The sequence below is a fragment of the Heliangelus exortis genome, chromosome 3 (assembly GCF_036169615.1).
Source record: "Heliangelus exortis chromosome 3, bHelExo1.hap1, whole genome shotgun sequence".
Lineage (NCBI taxonomy): Eukaryota > Metazoa > Chordata > Aves > Apodiformes > Trochilidae > Heliangelus > Heliangelus exortis.
Genome location: NC_092424.1, coordinates 7,793,127 through 7,812,563, shown reverse-complemented (window position 1 = coordinate 7,812,563; position 19,437 = coordinate 7,793,127). Strand labels below are relative to the sequence as shown.

Sequence of the window (19,437 nt, the reverse complement as noted above, 5' to 3'; positions counted from 1 at the left end):
CTGTCTTAAAGATGGGAAATGAGCACCTCTGGTGGCATGATAATTCAACTGAAGGAAAATATAGAATAGATTAAAATTAGCTGCTCTACAAACAGCAGAGAGTACTGCAGCTACCCTGCTGTGGGCTTTCTTCAGAGAAACCTACAGCTTATGTATTTGGATATGAAGCTTCAGTGATGGTTAGAATGTGAAATGGTATCTGTTGATTTACATAAGTTAAGGATTTGTCACCTATTTGTCATATGCATATCAAATAAGATTGATAAAATAATTTCTTCCAAGTATTGCTCAGTTTCTAGCCACAGTATTTTAGGGTTTTTTGGTGCTCTGTGATACGTTTTGTACTGCTATTCCTATGCTAACAATGTTAAATAATGCAATTTTGGCTGTTAATATATACCATAAGAAAAAAATCACAGTGGTGTCATACTGTTAACTGGAGTTGTACCAGCAAAATTTATGTCAATTCAATTCTACATTCCCCACTGAAATAAGGCTAGTACATACTCAATGGGAAGGAAATTTTTACTGTAAATATATGAATTTTTCTCCAGAATAGTTGTTCAGGTGCTTTTGAAATAGGACCCCCTGAGTACTGGACAGGATTTACAAATTTCTGGATACTTTAATAGAAAGCTAAAACCCTGCATCTTCCAGCACTGAAAAGTTCAGAAGCCATCCCTGCAGAGAAATCTCTGGCTGCAGTACAAGATCTGACCTACCAAAACCAGGCTAACTACAATAATGTTCTCCATGTGCTTCATTTTTTGTTTTCCAAAGGGTGAGTTGTTCTCTCCTGACAATAACCTTACTTCCAGTTGGTTTTAAACAACCTTCTTTTGTGTAGAAATAGCTAAAAGCAATGGAGATGGTGCTTAATTTGCTCAAAATGTTCTCCTCCCCCCCTCTACTCTGCCCTAGTGGGACCTTATCTGAAGTATTGCATCCAGTTTTGGGCTGTCCTGCTCAAGAGGGACAGGGATTTACTTGGGAGAGTATGATGGAGAGCTAGGAGGATGGTGAAAGGACTGGAACACCTACCTTAGGAAGAAAGGCTTAGGGACCTGGGGCTTTTTAGTCTGAAGAGGACAAGACTGAGAGGGGATCTAATTAATGTGTATAAATATATGAGGGAAGGGACAACCTCTTCTCAATTCTGTCTTGTGATAGGATGAGGGGCAATGGATTCAAGATAAAGCAGAGGAAGGTCCACCCCAACATGAGGAAGAATTTCTTTTCTCTAAGGGTTACAGAGCCCAGGAACAGGCTCCCCAGAGAGGTTGTGGAGACTCCTTCTCTGGAGACTTTCAAGACCCATCTGGATGCATTTCTGAGTGACCTGCCCTCGTTTTGGTCCTGCTCTGGCAGGGGGATTGGACTCAATGACCTTCAGATCATTGATCTTCCAGCCCCTGGCATTCTGTGAAAAGCCCTTTTGCAGACAAAATTGTACTTTTTCAGCTATTACCCTGCTTTCAGGCAGGCTGTAAAGTTGTAGTTGTATCTGCTTTTTTAAATAATGTGGTCTTAAATATAAAAAAGTCATTCTGGATCCTTCTTTGACCTACTCAGGTGTAATTAGGTTAGTTTCTGTAATAACAATTTAATTCAAAGGGGATGGATCTAAATATTAATTGCCTTACTCGGAGAGTAGTAATTTCTTAGTCTTAACAAGGCAATGGCTTTGTTTTCCTGTGCCTGAAGTGGGAATAAAAATATTCAGCAATTATTGTAAGGATCTCTGAATATTTCTGAAAAGTAGAGTGGCAAGTGTTGTGGATCTTTGTGTCTCGCGTGGCATTGCAAAACTTCTACATCTCTTTTTGCCAGCCCTGCTCATTACCTCTTGTCTCAGTCCTGGGTTGTCCTTTGGCCACTCTGAATACTGAGGCAGTGGCTGAACATCACAGCTCTCTAGCCAGTAAGTCCACAGCCTCACTGGATCATCTACTGTGCCTTGAGGGAAGGCAGGTCTTAGCAATAAAAAAGAATAAGTGGGTATGTTATCCAGCATTTGGCAGATTTTTTTTGAAAATGCAGGTGGAAAAAAGTAATTCGTTCTCTCTCAGCTCAGGCTTAGCATAGACAAGGTCTGTTTATGTTTCACAGAGGGAAAAATCTTTTTCAAACCTCTGTGTCTTTCTGACTGTCCCATCAGTGTCCTTTTTTCAACTCCCAACCCAGACAGAATCCCCCTGCTGCCCTCCCTTGCTTTTCATGCTCATCCCCTTTTCGGGGTAGAAAAGAAGAGTCACAGAACCAAAATCTTTATATTTTCCAACTTCCTCTACCTTTTTTAGTGGTTTTGATCTAACCATGGAGTACTACATGCTGACATCCTTCCTCTAGGGGCTTGACAGTGCTAGACCAGAGATCTTACCATTATCCTTTACCAGGAGATCATTTAAATCATCTGTAGTGAGCATAAAACTGAATGCCCATGAATTCTGACATCCATTGTGCAAGGTATTCAAGATTATGTATTTTATAGCAAAGAATTGATTTCTGCTGTTTATAAAGACTCCCTGGTGCCTGTGAGAAGAATGGCAGTAATGTGCAGAGGAAGGTTTATGAGTGATGTGACTATTCCTCCCCCATCCCAGTAATTAGATTTTAAAAGATTTCATGAAGCTGAGCAGCTTCAGAAACAACAATTCTTTTCTTACCAACAAGGGGCAGCTGAAAAATGTTTGACGATTTCCCTCCTCAGTAATACAGTTTAATGCGTAGAAATTAATCGTGTTTTATAAAAGCTGGTGGGCAACAAGTAGCTGTTTCATTAGCTCAGGTATTACTATTGATTAATTTTCTGGTAGATTTATTAGTTTTATGATAGGATTGTTCAAAATGCGTAGCAGCCCCTGCTGCCAATTTGCTTAGTGAAGGATATGTGCTATAGTACAGGGTAATATGACTTTATTAACAGGAGGATTAAAGATTTCTGTGGTTAGGTTTACCTAATGATATTAGCCTATAATGCAAGGGAAACAGTATGCATTTTATGTGCAAAACCAGTTTTCTGTCAGTAACATAATGATCCTTGCAACAGCCTTTTTTTGTTCTGAGTGCTTGGATGGCTCTGTGATCCCATGCGCAGTGCTAGGTAAGCCTGATTTCTCCAGCTGCTGACTTGCATTGGCTGCTTATTCAAATTACAGATACAATTAAACAACGTGCCTTGAAACTGTACTCAAAACCTGGCAGTGTTATTTCTGCCTGCACTGATAAACAGCACTTGACTTTGCCCAAACCGTTCCACCACCCACTTTCCTTCCGGCTACAAGTGGGATGTCATGGCAAAATGACAAATGTTCCCCGTTTAATACTTGTTCATGACAAACTGCTTCACATTTTCTTCTGAAGAAAAATTCTTAAGCATCATAATTCCTTCAGGTTTTCTATATTTCACAAACAACAAAAAAATCCTTTGATATTTCATAATCTTCTCCTAGAAAGTGGTGGGGATAAGGTACAACGTGTTATACCATGTCCTTCACTCTCCTGGGGAAAATCTTCACTTATGTAGGGTTTTTAGATCATGAAACACGGCCCATGGGTTGTATGTTTGTGCTACAGGACTACATGATTTCTGAAGGGATGCTGTAATTCTTCTGCAGTATACTTGGGATGTGTGAGTTGTAGGAAATAGTTAAATAAAGCTTTGTTTGCATAGTCCTGGTATTGAGAAGATCATTTACACAGCCAGAGCCTCCTCACATTGCTGTGGGAGTTTTTTAATAGATCAGATGAGAGCAGACAGCTTTCTCCTTAGGACACATTTTCTATTCTCATTCCTGACCTCATTCCCTGAGACCAGGGATTTTCTTACCAAACTCTTCTTACTGCCTGTTCTTTACTTGTAGAATGAGGCAAATCTTCTCCTGGTCTTCATGGATAAACTCTACAGAAAATTCTTCTAAGGTTTTATTAAATATTTAGGCTGCAAAATTGCATGGAGACTTTTGGAACAGAAGTGAAAGATGGAAACTCAGCACGTATGCTATTGTCATGTGCTACGGGATTAAATTGTAACATCTGAGGATCAAAGTTAACTTCAGACTCCAATTGTCAGAAAATCATGTTTTTAGCATCAAAAGTTCCACAGATTTATGTCTGGGACCTTGAGCAAGCTCTGTGTTACCTTGCCTGATTGTTGCGGTTAAGACAATAAATCTTTGTGCAGATAGGAGGTGCCAGGACCATGGGGTGCCAGGACTGAGGAGGACTGGAGCTGGGGGTGGGGGGATGTGCTCATGTCCCTGAAGACCAGAGGCAGACAAGGGGCTCTCCAGTGTACCCAAGGGGCAGTACAAGCCTGAATGGGAGGCCTTGATACATTTTTCCCAGAAAGCTTAATGGAAAGTTGTCATCCCTGAATTGTGCCTTCGAGGGAGTCACACAATGAGGTTTTGCTTTGGGTCTTTTCTTAGACAGGATTGACATTGCTTGGGATTTTCTTTTACCATTTGTCAAGGGGAATTTGAGTTTTTCCAGTGGACATGACACATGAGAAGGTAGATTAAAATCAGAAATTTATGATTGTCAATACCAAACAATTAGGCATGGGATACACCTTTGGGAAAATTTTAACTACATGCAAATTTGTTGTGGATGGATTTTTTCCATACAGGCACAGCACTGCAAAAATCCTTTAATCAGAAGCTGATTTTTAAAATCATGTTTCATTTGCAGTATCTAGGATTTTAAAAAGATTTTTCTTGATTTTTTAAATGTTATTATTTGCTTGCTTTCTGTTTAATCCTGTCCCTTACCTTTGGTTTTTGTTCCTCATTTAGGAGAATTCTCCTTGTCTAGGCACCCACCAATGCCATTTCCTTCTTTTAAAGTGAATAATAGCTATCTACTCCTTGAATGCAACTTTATCAGCAGCTGTTGCTGCTTTTGAGCACAAATCTTATGTTGATAACATAATTCTTTATTTGCTGGTAAGAAAGTAATGTAGGACATTACCTCGGTCAAAATAAATAGCGCCTGCTGCTTGTTTCTCATCAAGTAGGGCTTTTACACTGTCAGTCACCTGATATGTTTTTGAAAAAGCAGCCAGATTTTACTGTCTTTTAGCTTTTAGGGATGCAGAAATGGGTGGTGTATTACAGTAGTTCAATCTAGTCACTAGAACTAGAAAGATTAGAATACAGAAAATTTTTGCTTTTTTCCTTCTCTGAAAAAGGCAGATGTTCCCCTTGATGTAGTCTTTTAAGGCTCCTCTGACTTATATGATTTTTTTTTTTTTTATAACTGCCCATGCTTCAAAGGCTGCTTGCATTAATATTTTTTCTATATATAAATTGCCCTCCAGGTGACTTGCTCCCCTTCAAGCATCAGGCAGATAATCCAATATTTTTGATAACTTTTACCAGTTAGGTACTGGATGCTATAGAGAGTTACAGGAGAGAAAGGGAAGTACAAGAGCAAAAATTCAGTCTTAATATTTACACATATACATAACTCCCAGTGCTGAGGAGCCAGGAATAATTTTTAGTTTGGTAACACTTTTTTTGTTTTCTACAAATAAGCACAATTTGTCCACATGAAAACACAGTAATTCCTTAAGTGCTCTGTGCTGAATTTCATCAGACCTCTAACCTGAACTGTCTGACCTCATATAAATATTTTTCTTCTTTTTTTTTTCCCCCCCTCGTACTTTGCCCTGTAGTCTTATCTTCGTGTCAAAATTAATTTTGGGCATGTTCACAGAGCTGATAGCAGGCAGATTTGAACTTTGTTCCCACTGGGAGCCAGCTGGCTGGAGGCCAACTCTGGCTTCCTTGCAGTGCTTCAGCTGATGAGCTTTACATCTCAGCAGGTCCCCCCAAGTGCCTCTGAGCACCAGGCAGGCAGGGGCACTGCTGGCAGTTCAGGAGCAGTTTGTGGCTGCCCAGTTCTGAGCATCAGCAAGGAGAGGTCACTCATGCCTGCTTGTCATTCCCTGGGCAGAAAGACCTCTGTCTGACCACTGCCTCTCTCCTTCTGGAGACTCAAACAAGGCAGGCATTTAATAATCATCTGTACTTCCCTGTGCTTACCTGTTATGTGACCCCCTTCCTCGTACTGTAAAGTTTGCTTTTTGCTGGGGTTTCTTTTTGGCTTATCTTAGAAGACATTACTGAAAACTTCAGTTTATTTTATCATGATCTTTGCTTATTAAAGCTCATGTTCTGTTTTAACTGTTCTGCTTTTAACTTCAGAGGGATGGTGATGCAGGAAGACTTAGACTCATCCTCAGCACCATATGCATTAGTCTGTGCTTTTCCAAGGATCTCATTTCCATGTTTAGTTGATTGAAGATGGCCAGTGTGGTTCCAATAGTCTGTTGCTACACATTCTCTCAAGATACTTGGATGTTTAGTAGTCTCTTTCAGTAACTGCCATCTGCCTTCCATCTCTTGTCCCTTGTTTAACTTTCACACCAGACCTCCCCTTCCTGTTCTCTGAGCCTTCTTCTCATGCTGCTGTGCTCATCTTTGCAGAAAATATCAGTCTCATTCTGCAGTTGCTTTCACTCCAAGTACTACACACTTGCAAAATCTTGGTCAGGTATTTTCTAATGGAAAAAAAATATCAATTTTAACCCTCAAGAGTTGCATTCGCCTTTGGAAAGGAAAAAGTATCCTCTGTACATTTTTCCATTTCTCAGCTCTGGTCTGAACTGAGTCCCTGTGTTCAAAGCAGGTCATTCCTTTCTTCCTCCTACCTTTTCTTCCCACAGAAACACCTTGGCCACCTCTGTCTCCTGGTGAGCAGAAGTGATATTTCACGGAACTGAAGATCCTGCCTATGTTCTGCTTAGTGTCCACACTCTCTCCAGCACCACTGTGGAAGTCCTAATAAAATTTTAGTGTTATTTTAACTAAATAACTGAAAAAAGTAATATCAGATTTATATTTGATTGATATATTCTCTGTAAGAGCCTCTCAGCACTATTCCTTGCTGCATTCTTGCTGTATGGGAGTAGCTTTCTATTTATATCTGAAACAACAGAGTGGTCCTCTTACATCCTAAGCATAAATATGTAGTATTTCCTCATAGTTTGATGTGAAATGAATGCCAAAAGCAGTTTTGGGTTTTGCTCAAACCTTGTTTGATTGTCTGAAAATCAGAAGATTTAACTATTACTCCCCCCTAAATAATAACTCTCCTTCCAACCCTCAGCCAGAGGCATCTCAGGGTCTGCCTGAGCAGATATGGTTTTTATATATTTAGTTATCCTCACTGTATCCTTTTTCCAGAAGGTCAACTTGAATGTAAACAAAGCTTAAAGCTACTGTGGGCCCAAAAGTGATGTAGTAGTGTTTTTCTTCTTGGGCCTCTCACCCAAGATACACTTTATTCCTCTAAGGAATGACTGTTCTCTCTCCCCAGGTTTGAAAAATGTATATTGAAATGATGGTGACTTTATGCTTTATATGATTGACGTGGTTAAATGACTTTTATAGCTTCTTTCTTCTCCAGGATGTGCTGAGTGCTGCCATTCGTTGTTTAGAGGTTCCTCCTCTTTCCATGTTTGCTTATACTGGTAACTTGGATTTCAGTGCCACTGAGGAGGAATAGTTGACTGGAGAATTACTTACTGCCTCTCCTTTACAGAGCACAAAACTGGTTACAAGAAGCACATCTCAGCCTTTGAAGTTAACTTGTGATATTTTTTTTTTTTACCCTTTAACTCGTTGTTGTTTCAGAAATAGCAAGTTCTAAATCACTTCTATTAAAGTTGATGGGTCAGCATTACAATAGAGAGAGATTTTTCACAATATATATTTTAACATAGCAGTGGATGTGTGTCGCCTTTCAGCCCTATTGGTTTCCATATAAACATTAAAACAATTGTAGGGAAAGTGGGCAGCAAGAGAGGTTTCAATTTTTGCAGCTGGAAGTTTCTTCAGACAAAACCAATAAGAAACAGGGTAAAGCAGAAATTTTTGAAGATTTTTGAAGTACCACTCAGGCTAGTCCACATATGCAATGAGGCTGAGCTGCTCAAATAATATTAGATTCTCTGTGTGTATGTGTATATATCTACAGATGTTGTAAGTATAAAATACTATAATCCTCTACATTTTAATAAAATGAAAAACCTTAGGTTTAGCAAACAAATTATTGAAATAGTTATTGATACTTCTATCTGTTTTCCATTAAAAAAATCACATTTTAAATCACAACTGGTAAACAATTATACAAAAATAAACTTTGAGAAATAAAAAGAACTTTGATAACTTTGTGAAAACAGGTTGTGTTTAGTGGCTTTTTAAAACAAATATCTCCTAGAAAAGGGTATTGAATACTAATGTGTACTGATAAAAACTCTACAAATAAAGAGCTGAATTTATCCTGATGTATCCTCTGTCTTTTTACCCTCTAAAACCAGTTCTTAAGCACTTGTGAAAAATATGATGCCAGGGAAGATGAAAAAGACAACCTTACTACCTAGCCCTTGTAGTGTTTGTTGCCTGAACTTTAAGAATAAATAGAACATTTTGTTCTTTTTCCCTGACATTCTGACACTGGTGCAATAGACAAGCATAGAAAAGTAATTTTCTGGTTTGATGCCTGTTTCAAAGTTAACAATAGAACTATGAAAAATGTAAGTTGACTCTGAAAACAAGTATTGATGAAAGGCCTGTATAATGCTTACATTTTCTAACTTGAGTTCCCCACTTTTTTGTTTTGTCTATAGACACCTTATTTTTGGCCTTCAAATTGCTGGGAGCCGGAAAACACAGACTATGGTCAGTGTAAAAATCTTTTCCATTTTTTTAGGGGGGGTTTATTTATTATATGAATGAATACACCATTGCATTCTGTCTTGTTTAATCATCCAGCTGTTAAAAACATAAATATTTGTCATGTAATGTCTGTGCAAGAATTGCTGGTATTGAAATGAATATGGTGTTGCTTTTTTCAAAGTTTATTCCAAGTTTAATGAAGTCAGATTTGGAGCTGATCTAAGGGGAAAAAAAGCTTCAAAACTCATCAAAACTTGCCTTGTCTACATCTTCTGTTTGATCCAGGAATTGTAATTATTTGCAGTGACAAAATGTCAGTGAAGCAGAGGACTCTTACTTGATGGCTGTGCAATAGTTCTCAAATTCAGACCCAAAGACTTGCCTATTTGATATCTTTTATATCTGAAATATGTTGTGTGGAAAATTATTTATGGAGGAAACTAAAATGGTTCTAATATGAGCTATATTAAAAAATACCTTGGTTTATTTGCTTATTACATGTAGTTTTATTTTATTCATAAATTACACATTTTTTTACTGATGTGTGCTTAAACACGAAACTCTGAATAAGTAGTAAAATATTATTAAAAAACTCATTAAATTTATAACCCAAATTAGATGCCTCTGCACACCAGAGTGACCTAGTTTTTATAAAAAAAAAAGGATTATCTATTAACGGTTGCCTTTTTATTCTAATACAGACTGTAAGTATTCAGCTCACTTGAAGACCTGATCACTCTTCTGGGGAACTAAATGTGTACCTGGAAGATTACCTTTTCAAATACTCAAACTTTGAAAGACTTTATTTACAGCTTTCTGGAAAGTTAGATGTGTGCTCACTTCTAATGTGGGGACCTGAACCCTTGGGGAGCTGAAGACCACAGGGATGGGTTGTTCCAATAGATGCTTCATTCCCTTCCACAGTAGACACACTTTAGTTTCAAATACATTGTTAAATTAAACAATTTCAAGCTGACATTTTCAACAAAGCTGAGTGCCTACAAAACATGGGGAGAGTTTCCTCATTCTGTAGGATAAAAATGTTCATTTGTCTTTAAAATACTAAAATGCCCAACAAATAGTTATTGAAAGCTACAGAGGAATAGTAATTCGTGCCACACCTGAGTGGTTAGCCACTTCATAGGAGGAAATTAATTGCTAAAGGAGAAATGTTTGATTTACCACTTACTACAATGTTTTTCCTTTCCTTGAAAGTGTTGCTTTTCTCAGAGGTACACTTCAGTACAGTCTCCTAAGATGTTAAAGATCAGAAAGTAATTTACTATGGTTTTAAGAGACATCAAGTTGTTCATCTGTAATGTGTTATTACGCTACCAGGGGGATTTTGATAAATAAATATATGCTTAACCTGTCTGAGAAATTTCTATTGATATCCTTTAATTTAAATGAGGAGACACTAACTTTCTAGTTGCAGCTGATGGGTGGATTGGGCAGTGTATTGCATACTTTAGGCAGTAAATAGAAATTTTACATAGTCTGTCCAGTTTTTGCATGCAGAAATTCAGAATTAAGCTTGGGATCAGTTTCTTCATGATGTGTGGAAGAACCTTTGCTGCACAGTAATAGTACTTGCTTTGAAATTTAAATATAAAACATGTAAAATATATTCCAGTTGGTGAACTTAACCTCTTCTGTTGCAGAGGGGTAGAGGAAGGAAAAGATCCAGTCCTGCAATCTCATTGCTCCTTCTGTCAGGAGCCAAAGGTGCAAGCCTGGAAAGAAACTTGGTTCCAGCTCCCCCATGCAAAAGGGTCAGAGCACTGCACTAGATCCACCAAGGGGGCTGTTTGCCTCCAGAATTGGCTAATCCTAGAGCAGTCACTGGAAAATAAATTTTTAAGACATAATCTGCATTTGCTCTGGATTTTTTCTGATTCCTTTCTATGAATATAGAGGGCAGAGAAGGGGAGAACTGAATACAGGTGCTTTCAAAAAGGTTCTCATAAGTGTTGTTAACAATGGTCATCAGAAGAAGACAGAAAAATCAGACATAATATAAAGAATCTAAAATAAATCTAAAATAGGCTTGAAAGAATTTGAGGCTATTAAAGATAAATTTCACCTCAAGTACTTCCCAAGAGATTGTACAGAATTTCTGCAATTCCATTACTTCCTAGAAAATATAATAAATAGAATTTATGTTGTTGCTGATATGTAAATGTGTTTCTGACTTGTTACCTATTATGGTGCTGTGTATTATGCAGTGCTTCCATTTTCATGGACTTGTCCTAAACAAACTTGAAATTTCACCTCCTAAAACTAATGACTGTGGCAGGTATTAGGAGTCTCTCAAGACCAGCAAGAAGTAGGCTTCCTGTGTAATCTTCCTTTATCAAAGTTATTAACAAAGCAAACCAATTTCTTTGGCATTGACCTAATTTGTACAAGTCTTTGAAAAGTCAGTACAGTTTTATTTTAATTTAAAAATTCCTCCCAACCATTAGTCACCCATACCTAGGCTAGTATCCAGGAAAAAGGCTAATATTAAACTAGAAATTAAATGAGATGGGTATATTGCATGTGTTAGTTTATTATCAGAGCTATCTCAGAAAGCAATCATCTAAATAATCTCTATATCATTGTATAATATCTTAATGCCTTATCTAAAATATCACTTCTTGTTCCACATGAACTTGTAATATTAAATATTTTTGTTGAAATAGATTTATCTGAAGAAAATGTGGAAAAAAACAGGCATGAGAACAGAACCTTCCAAATGTGAAGAAACTGCATAGCTGTTCTCATAATTAAGCTATAGTGTTATGTGTTGGTGACATAAAGAGTGCTTTGATTATTGTATTTTATGTCAAAATGGAATTGCATGGCCTTTGGTTTTAATTGTAACTATCAAAATATTGGCCATTTTATCATTCTGATGTTACTAAAAAACTGCTAATTTTCACAGAGTGCTGAAAATGGCCTCCTTCTATAAGCAGTCTCAAGAAAGATGCCTTAAATTTCAAATAATTTTTTGAAATGCAGATTCTTAGGTTCCATCTGTTGAGATTTACTGAAGATTCCTGTTTTAATGCTGAATTTCTTGGAGTCAGCCACCCATGTGGGACACATTGTTCTGTGCACTATCACATTAGATTCAGTAGGATTTTAATAATGAAAAGAACTATTATTATTATTGTTGTTGTTATTATGTTTTAAGGCCAGTGCAGTTCAAATCACTTAATGTTTCCTGTGACTTCAGTCAGGTTCCTGATTTATGATTTGGTTTTGTAAAAAACAAAATGGGATCTCAGTTCAGCTCTGAAAATGAACACAGGTAATGGCTGAGCATGTGACCTGCCTTTAACCACCTCTTTCCTTACAGATATAATTTTGTAACTGACAATTTTTTTCTGGCAGATAAAACCAGTTCATGTCATTAAAATTTCATTAAATATGGAGAATTGTTAAGTCCACTGCATCTCAGAAAGGAGGAATATAATGCCACATATAAAATTTTTATTCCATATACATTTGGCCTCAGATCTCATGGGCCCTGTCACTTTTCCATGGTGGTTTAGTGACCCACAGCCATTGCAAAATTGAGGAATTCAGTTCCTTATTCTTCTCTTACTTGAGTGAGAAAATTAAGAAATACGAAAGGTTAGGAAAAAATTCCATTCATAACAAAATAGCAATTGTTTTTCTGTTTAAAAAGCTCAGACCTAAGCAAATAAGTGTACATAGTTTTGACAGTGTAAGAGTTCATAAGTATTTCAGATGCAGAAGATAGGAAGAATTGGTAACTTATTTTCTCCAGTGTGCTTTTGTTGATGGTCAGACTCAGAAGTGCCTGTGACATACAGATCTTTTCTTACAGTTAACTGCATATTAAAAAGAAGCATGTTCAAAGGAGAGAGAGAATAAAGTTTTGAAAGTGCCACACTCATGAATAGTGGTAAGGAGGTCGGGACTAATATTAGAAGACAACTGTCAACTGCATTTATATAGTTGCAAGATGATGCTGTTTCAGCACTGTAATTTTATGTGTGTGCATTTCTTCCAAATGAGTTAAAAATGGAGGAGGATTGCAGAAGTTTTGGAGAACACAGTAAATTACTGATAATGCAACATGAGTTTAAGAGCACATCCCCACATGATCTCTGAATGATGCTGAGTGAGACCATTTTTATGTATATTCCAAGCAAATTCTTAAGTACCACTGCTGTGAAGGACAAGTTTTCAGTAGCTTTCCAGGTTAAGTCATGTGCTGTAGAGACAGTCTTCTAGGAAATTAGAGCACTTTGAGGAAAAATCAAGCCTTAATTACTTGCTCCCTTTAAAAGTGTGAGCTCCCTATCTGGGTAAGAAATGCCTTTACACTTCCATAGCAGTTCTATAAGTATTCATGACTCTTATCCAGTGTGAGTTACAGGAAAATAAGGAAACCATCAACTTTTGCTATGTGAAAGTTGTTGTCTTGTAGCTGTTATTCTCCAGCATTTTTCTGAGAAGTCTTTCTTCTGAAATTTTCTTGATAATCAGCTACCAAGTCTGTTTGTACAAATATTCCATCCAAAGTGACTCTGCTCAGCTTCTGCTGCTTTCTGAGCATGAGCCATTGCACCCGCCTCACCTCCCTCTCTGCCAGACTTGCAGTCATGCTGGAGTACATTGTGCCCGAAAAATAATTGCTATCATGCATCATGTTTTTCCCATATTGAAAATTTTCATATAGTTTTCTCTCTAGAGCTTGCTGCCTACTTACTTCACGTGCCTAGCTTCAAATCCCCCTGTGAAAATTTGGTTACTTCAGGAATTTATTCTCTCATTCCTCCTGCTGCACCCTTTTCCATGGAGTAACTAACTGGCTAGAAGGAGAACTCTACAGAGGATGCATTATATGCTTTCTTTCTGCAAATTCTCAGGAAATATTCCCTTGCCAATAGTTATTAGTAAGTAATTTGTATTTGAGAAATGTTAAACCCTATTTTTTACTGAACTCTGCTGGAATGTGCTCAGCAGCTAAGTCCATGAGTATGAGTCAGCTTTGGAGCAAAAGTGGCAGCAGAGTAGCATTTTTTCAATACAGATTGTCAAATATCAATATAAATTTATTTATTAAAATATTGCCTTGAGAAGAGGCAAAATTTACCTTTGTATTGTAAATAATTTCTGGGGTTCTCTGCAGTTCTATAATCTTGAACGTTGATGTCCAGTTCTCATTCTTTCACCAACTGGTGTCAGCCAAAGTGCATCAGCAGTGACTCCTACAAGAAATCCTCTTAGGTTCTTAACAGAGCTCCCTCCTTTAAGGGCTTGCCTCAAAATTTGCTCTATTTCTGGGTGTAGTAAGAAACAGACTTTTTTCACCAGACTCAAGTAATGTCCTGAATTGCTACTAAGGCTGGGTTGTGGGTCTATAAGTGAGTGACTTTGCTTTGAGAAACAACATATATACAATATATTGACTAAGTGGTAACACTAAGTGAGGAATACAGTCTACCAAGGAGAAAAGCCCCTTAAGAGAACGTGGCTGGGGCCAGTGCTTGCTATGCATAAAATTTAATGTGGGCAGAATGTAATCAAATGAGCTTCAGGAAGGAGACTCGCTTTAGCAGAAACTTGGAAGAGGTGACCTAAAGGACTTTTTCCCACTCTGAATCCTTATTCCATTGTATTTCTCTGCAGAGATACATAATTCACTCATTAGGAGCTGTCTCTGTCATATAAATGATGAAAAGGAAGTCAAGCATGTCCTGAATTTTGTTCTGATCCCTGCTAATCCTGACATTGACAAACCACTGCAGTGAGGGCTCTGTAAGTGGGAGGCATTTCCAGAAAATGCTTTCCATAAGCTCACCACTCCAGAGTTTTGTACTTATGTGAATTTTATTTCAATGAAAGTGTAAGTTATTTCAATTATATGTGGAACGTGGAAAATATGTTTGGCCAACACATTTGTATGCATACATTTAAAAAGGTAACTGACCCAAGTACATGTTCTATACAGCATTATTATAAAAGCATTACTCTAAAAGCATTGATAATCTCCATCTAGGTCCTTTATAAATAGAGATAAAAATTCTTACCAGTTTAAGTTCTGAAATGTAGAAACATAATTTATGATTTTCAGAATTGCTTTGAAATTATTATGTTGGGTAAAACAAATAGGTTTGACTGTTTCATTAGCAGGGTGGAGTGAGAGCTTTCAGGAATAACAAATGGGTTTTTTCTGTAGTCATGCACTGTCTTGCCACTGAATGCCCTTTGCTGGGTGGGCACTGGGTAACTGCCCATTTGTCAACTAATGGCCACCTTCTGATGCCATCCCTGTCACTGATCTTTGCAGTTTAGAAGAAAAAACCCTAAATACCTTCCATCTTCTGGCATCCTCAGCCTTGCTTTGGATTGCACATGCTCTAAGTGCTTTCTATGCAAAAATCAGTGTGTTTGAATGTGTTGCACCTCCTGTTCTTACAATCTTCTAGCAAGTGCATTTGAATCCTCCTTAAATCTGAAAACATTAGGAAAAGTTAGAAAGCTTTTCTTTATTATTATTTTTGTATCAAACAGGGTATTAAATATTTGAATTCTAATTGAAAGCATTATGATGACATCAAGAAGTATGAAATAATGCAATGGATGCAATTTTACACTAGATTTGACAGTAGGATATTCTTTACCTGATCCCATAGTTCATGTAACTTGGGTGACATCCCTTTGTACCTCTTTTTGTCACCCTGCAGGACTTTCCTAGACTAAAATGATCTGTGGAAATTTATGTTTTTGTTTGTTGAGGATGAATTTGCCTATTTGTAATTCTTGAGCTCTCAGGTAGATTTAAATTTGGTTTCTTTCTTGCTCTTGAATATCAGAAAGTTGTCTACCCTTCTAGATCTATAATTGTTGCATTCCTTAAATGTTATAGAAATAGTGTGATCAGGGAGTAAAAAGTGGAGAAAGGTAAGAATGTTTCAGAAGTTGTATTTTTGACCAGTTGGCAATTTAGTGCACAGGAGCAACCATGGCCTTTTTCTAACTTCGTGTTATTGGCATTTACTGAGAGCAGTTCCTTTCTAGGTAGATCTAAAAGCTGTCATCTTTTTTAAGACCAGGTGAAACTCAATAGTTCAAAGAGCAGGAATTATTTTTGTTTATTGAGGAAAAGCAGAAGTGACCTAAAGATGATATAAAATAGGCCTAGATATCCTTTCCTAAGTAACATAGTTTTTTCTCCATCCTGCATGTTGTGTGCTCTAATGCTCCATCTGACACAGGCACTCACATATGGAGGGAAAACTTCTGTTTGCCAAAGGGCAGATTAAATCCCTAAGACCTTGCAGTACTTTCAGTTTTCCTTGTCCTTTAAATACTGATGAGGCATATACACACTGAGCCTGAAACCAGAACTTTGAGTCACAGAGAGTATAAATTTAATCTGGCCTCTGGAGATAATGAGTGCTCACTGAAAGTTCTGCTCACGATCTGGGGCTGAATCAAGCTGTAACACCACTGGGACAATTATATAAGGAGTTTAAGTTTGTGTACAGGGTGGTTGATGTGTAGGTGGTGTTATCCATGGTCTTCAGAGGCTCAGTTGTTCATCCACTGAATTTAGATGAGGCTTTTTCTCTGTTGCAGTGAGAGGCAATGCCCCTGTTTAGCAACAAGCTTAAATTCCCCACTTGAACTTCTAAGTGAAAGTTCTTGGTTTGAGGTTTTTTTTTCCTTAAGTGTGTATAATATATATTCAGTCCTGTTTCTTGATTCAGAATGAAACCTGTCATTACCACTATGATCTTATTTAAAGGAAAAAATCTATAGAGGAACATCAAGTACAAGTGAAAAGTCAAGAATAGGAAAAAAAGGTAACTATTAAAATGGATTATTTTTTTGTGTAACATTTTAAAATTCCCTTGCTAGAGGGAAAACCCTGATGCCCTCTTGATTCAACTCTTGCTAGAATATCTTTTAGTCTCACTTTAAACTCTCACATTGCCCACGTTTTATGAATGCCTGAACAGAATTTTCAAGAGCCTCTATTCTGTATTTACTTCATAGCTATCAAAGTGTGCTTTAGTACTGCTTTGTGGTCCAGATGCCCATTTGTAAACATCACTGGCCATCTTTCATTAGAAAATGCTGCTTATTAATATTGCCTTTAAAATTATTGGCAAATCTTTTTTCTCATGATAATCAGTCTCTTCTAAAGCTTGAGCTATATAACCTGATATATAATTCACTTTAGTGGAGGCAATTATGTTGATTGCAAAATCTATCAGAATACACTGGCTCTAAAATAAGAGTGTATGTGGCAATCCATATTTAGCAAATTGAGGTTTTTAATCAGACTCTGTTCCTTGTGTATCATACATCCATATGTAAAGAATTTTTCAGCAACCTTGTCAGGCAGCTGCAAGGGTGGGCAGCTCCACAATAGAAGGTGAGCAGGAACTGAGGGTGGGAGCAGAGCAGGCAGGAGAAATGTTCTCACCAATAAAGTCTCAAATGAGCAGGGATGTCCCAGGTCAAGGCAGGAGGCCAAGGCAGCATTGGTAAGTTACTGGGATGATTTGAAGTGCATCTACAGTGTAGCTCAAGCAGAAACCTGAGGGAGTAGCTGGGCTTTAGCCCCTTCTCAGAGCAGTGGCAGCTCCTTGGTGTTCTGAGAGCCCTGAGAAGGAACCTGGGGGGAGGCATAGATAAAAAAATTAAATGAGTGGAGAAATAGAATAGCTTTTAGTTGGAAAACATTTCTGCAGATAGCACTTCTGTATGAAGCCATAAAGCACTGGCAACTACAGTCAAATTAGAAAAGCAGATACTGTCATTCTCTGAAGTGTTAAAGGCTCTTGACTCTGCTTTTTGAGAGAAACAGGGCTGACTGACATCCTTCCCAGATGCTCAAGGTCAAGCTACTGGACTCAGCCAGTTAATTCACGTGTGTTTTGATGCAGAAAATGAGAGATACCAGTGAAAGATGGGAGCTGTATTTTGAAGCCCACTGCTCTAAAAGTCAGGAGGAAAAAAACTCATTTCTTTGTGTCCTCATCCTGTTCTGGATGAAAATAAAATTGATTTTCACATTCTTCTTGCTTTCCAATGTGGCAGTGAATTTTATTAAAGACAAGCCAAAGAATATGGTAACAAGAGTGTGAACTGATGAACTCAGATTTCTGAGCTGCTGCCATATTCTCACATGACTACAAATAGCTCTTAAATAGATTCAGATGCTCAAACATGCATTTCTATAATAAGGATGTAATTGTTAGCACATAGCAATGGCAGTAAATAGAGTCAAAGACCAGGAATGTCATTTAGGGTTATTTTCTTATACACAAATGGATAAGTTGTATTTCCCAGATAACAAGTTTTTCTGGGGCGTACTCTTTAGACTCCTGAAGTGGAGGGGATCTGGATAATCCAGAGAAAAATGTCTGGGAGATGGACATGATTTTTTGTCTAAGATATGTTCATAATGAAAAAAAAACAAACAAAACCAGCTCATTCTTATATTTGCCATGGACCTTGACCAAAAAATGCCTTTAAAAGAACCCTGCAGGCAAAATACTGTGGTACTGTCACACAGTGAAGACAGGGGTTTCCTGAGATACAGCACTAGGGAAGCAGTGTGGCAAGACAATTACTCTCTCCTACACCTAGTGACTTGGTCATCGTTTTGCCAGTGCTGAGAACTCTGTGAGCTGAAGATGCTTTCTTTTTAAAACCTATTCTGACAGAAAGATGGACAATCTGCCACCTCTGCAGCAACAGTTTTTGTTGGAGGTAGGAGATGCTAATGCCCAAATATACCTCCAATGGGACCCATGTCAGTGCTAAGCTAACTAAAGATGCCTCTTCAGGGACCATGAGAATGTGGTTTATAAGGGCTTGATCAAATACAGAAAACAGGTACTTTGTTGTGATTCTGTTCTGATGGTGTTAGACTTGTTGGACTAGACAAAATTTGAACCCTAGAATTCTCAGAACTGTTTACACCTTTCTATTAAGTGTGTATTTTATTGCTTATATTTTCAAATGATTTAGTAATTATTTTCTCATTCAATGAAATAACAGATAACAAAGAGAAAATATCCTCACTGTAAAAGGAACTAAATAACAAAGACCAATTTTCTCTTCAGTATTCTCTTACCACTGTACTGATTGTGGATGCAGCCTAGGTATAGAGGGTCCAGAATTCATCCTCTCATCTTTTTGTGACATTTCAGCATGAATGCCAGTGCACTAGTGTAAGTGTATACTGATATTAAAATGCACGGAAACTGAGGCTAAAGAAACTGTTTGCTGGATTTGGTGTGTGATGTGGCTTTGTGTCTGTATTTGTAGATTTTGTAGACACAGAGATCACTTTGGAACTAGAGGGAATATGGGAATGGAGGGAATAGAGAAAGAGGCCATGGCTTCTTAAGGCAGTGGGAAGTGAAAAAAAATAGACCAGGTAACATACGCACAAGGAGAAAAAAATAGACAGAAACTGCATTAAAATATAACTTCATTTTATATTGAGTAACACATGTAACTGCAGCTGGAGTTATTAAAAGTGCTTGTCCTCAGTTCCACTGAAATAGCATCCACTGGAGTAGGTTTGCATGTATTTGAGGTAACTTGTCAGATATAAATGTTTCCATGGAGCTTTAAATATATAATTGATCTGACAGCCTTAAAAATCAAAGCGAAAAGTAAGATGATCACTGCCTTCTTCTGAGTGATT

General features: G+C 37.6%; 1 protein-coding gene across 10 annotated transcripts in view; it reads left to right on the top strand.

Moving 5' to 3' along the window:
* RGS7 (regulator of G protein signaling 7) overlaps window positions 1-19,437 on the top strand; it is a 219,564-nt gene that overhangs the window by 143,074 nt on the left and 57,053 nt on the right. For all 10 annotated transcript variants that reach the window (XR_011724920.1, XR_011724921.1, XM_071739083.1 and 7 more), the window contains one exon: window positions 8,696-8,747. Coding sequence is in view for 8 of the 10 variants with exons in the window: in XM_071739083.1 (XP_071595184.1) it covers window positions 8,696-8,747 (52 nt within the window). In the remaining 2 variants the exon portion in view is untranslated. The remainder of the gene's footprint in view (window positions 1-8,695; window positions 8,748-19,437) is intronic.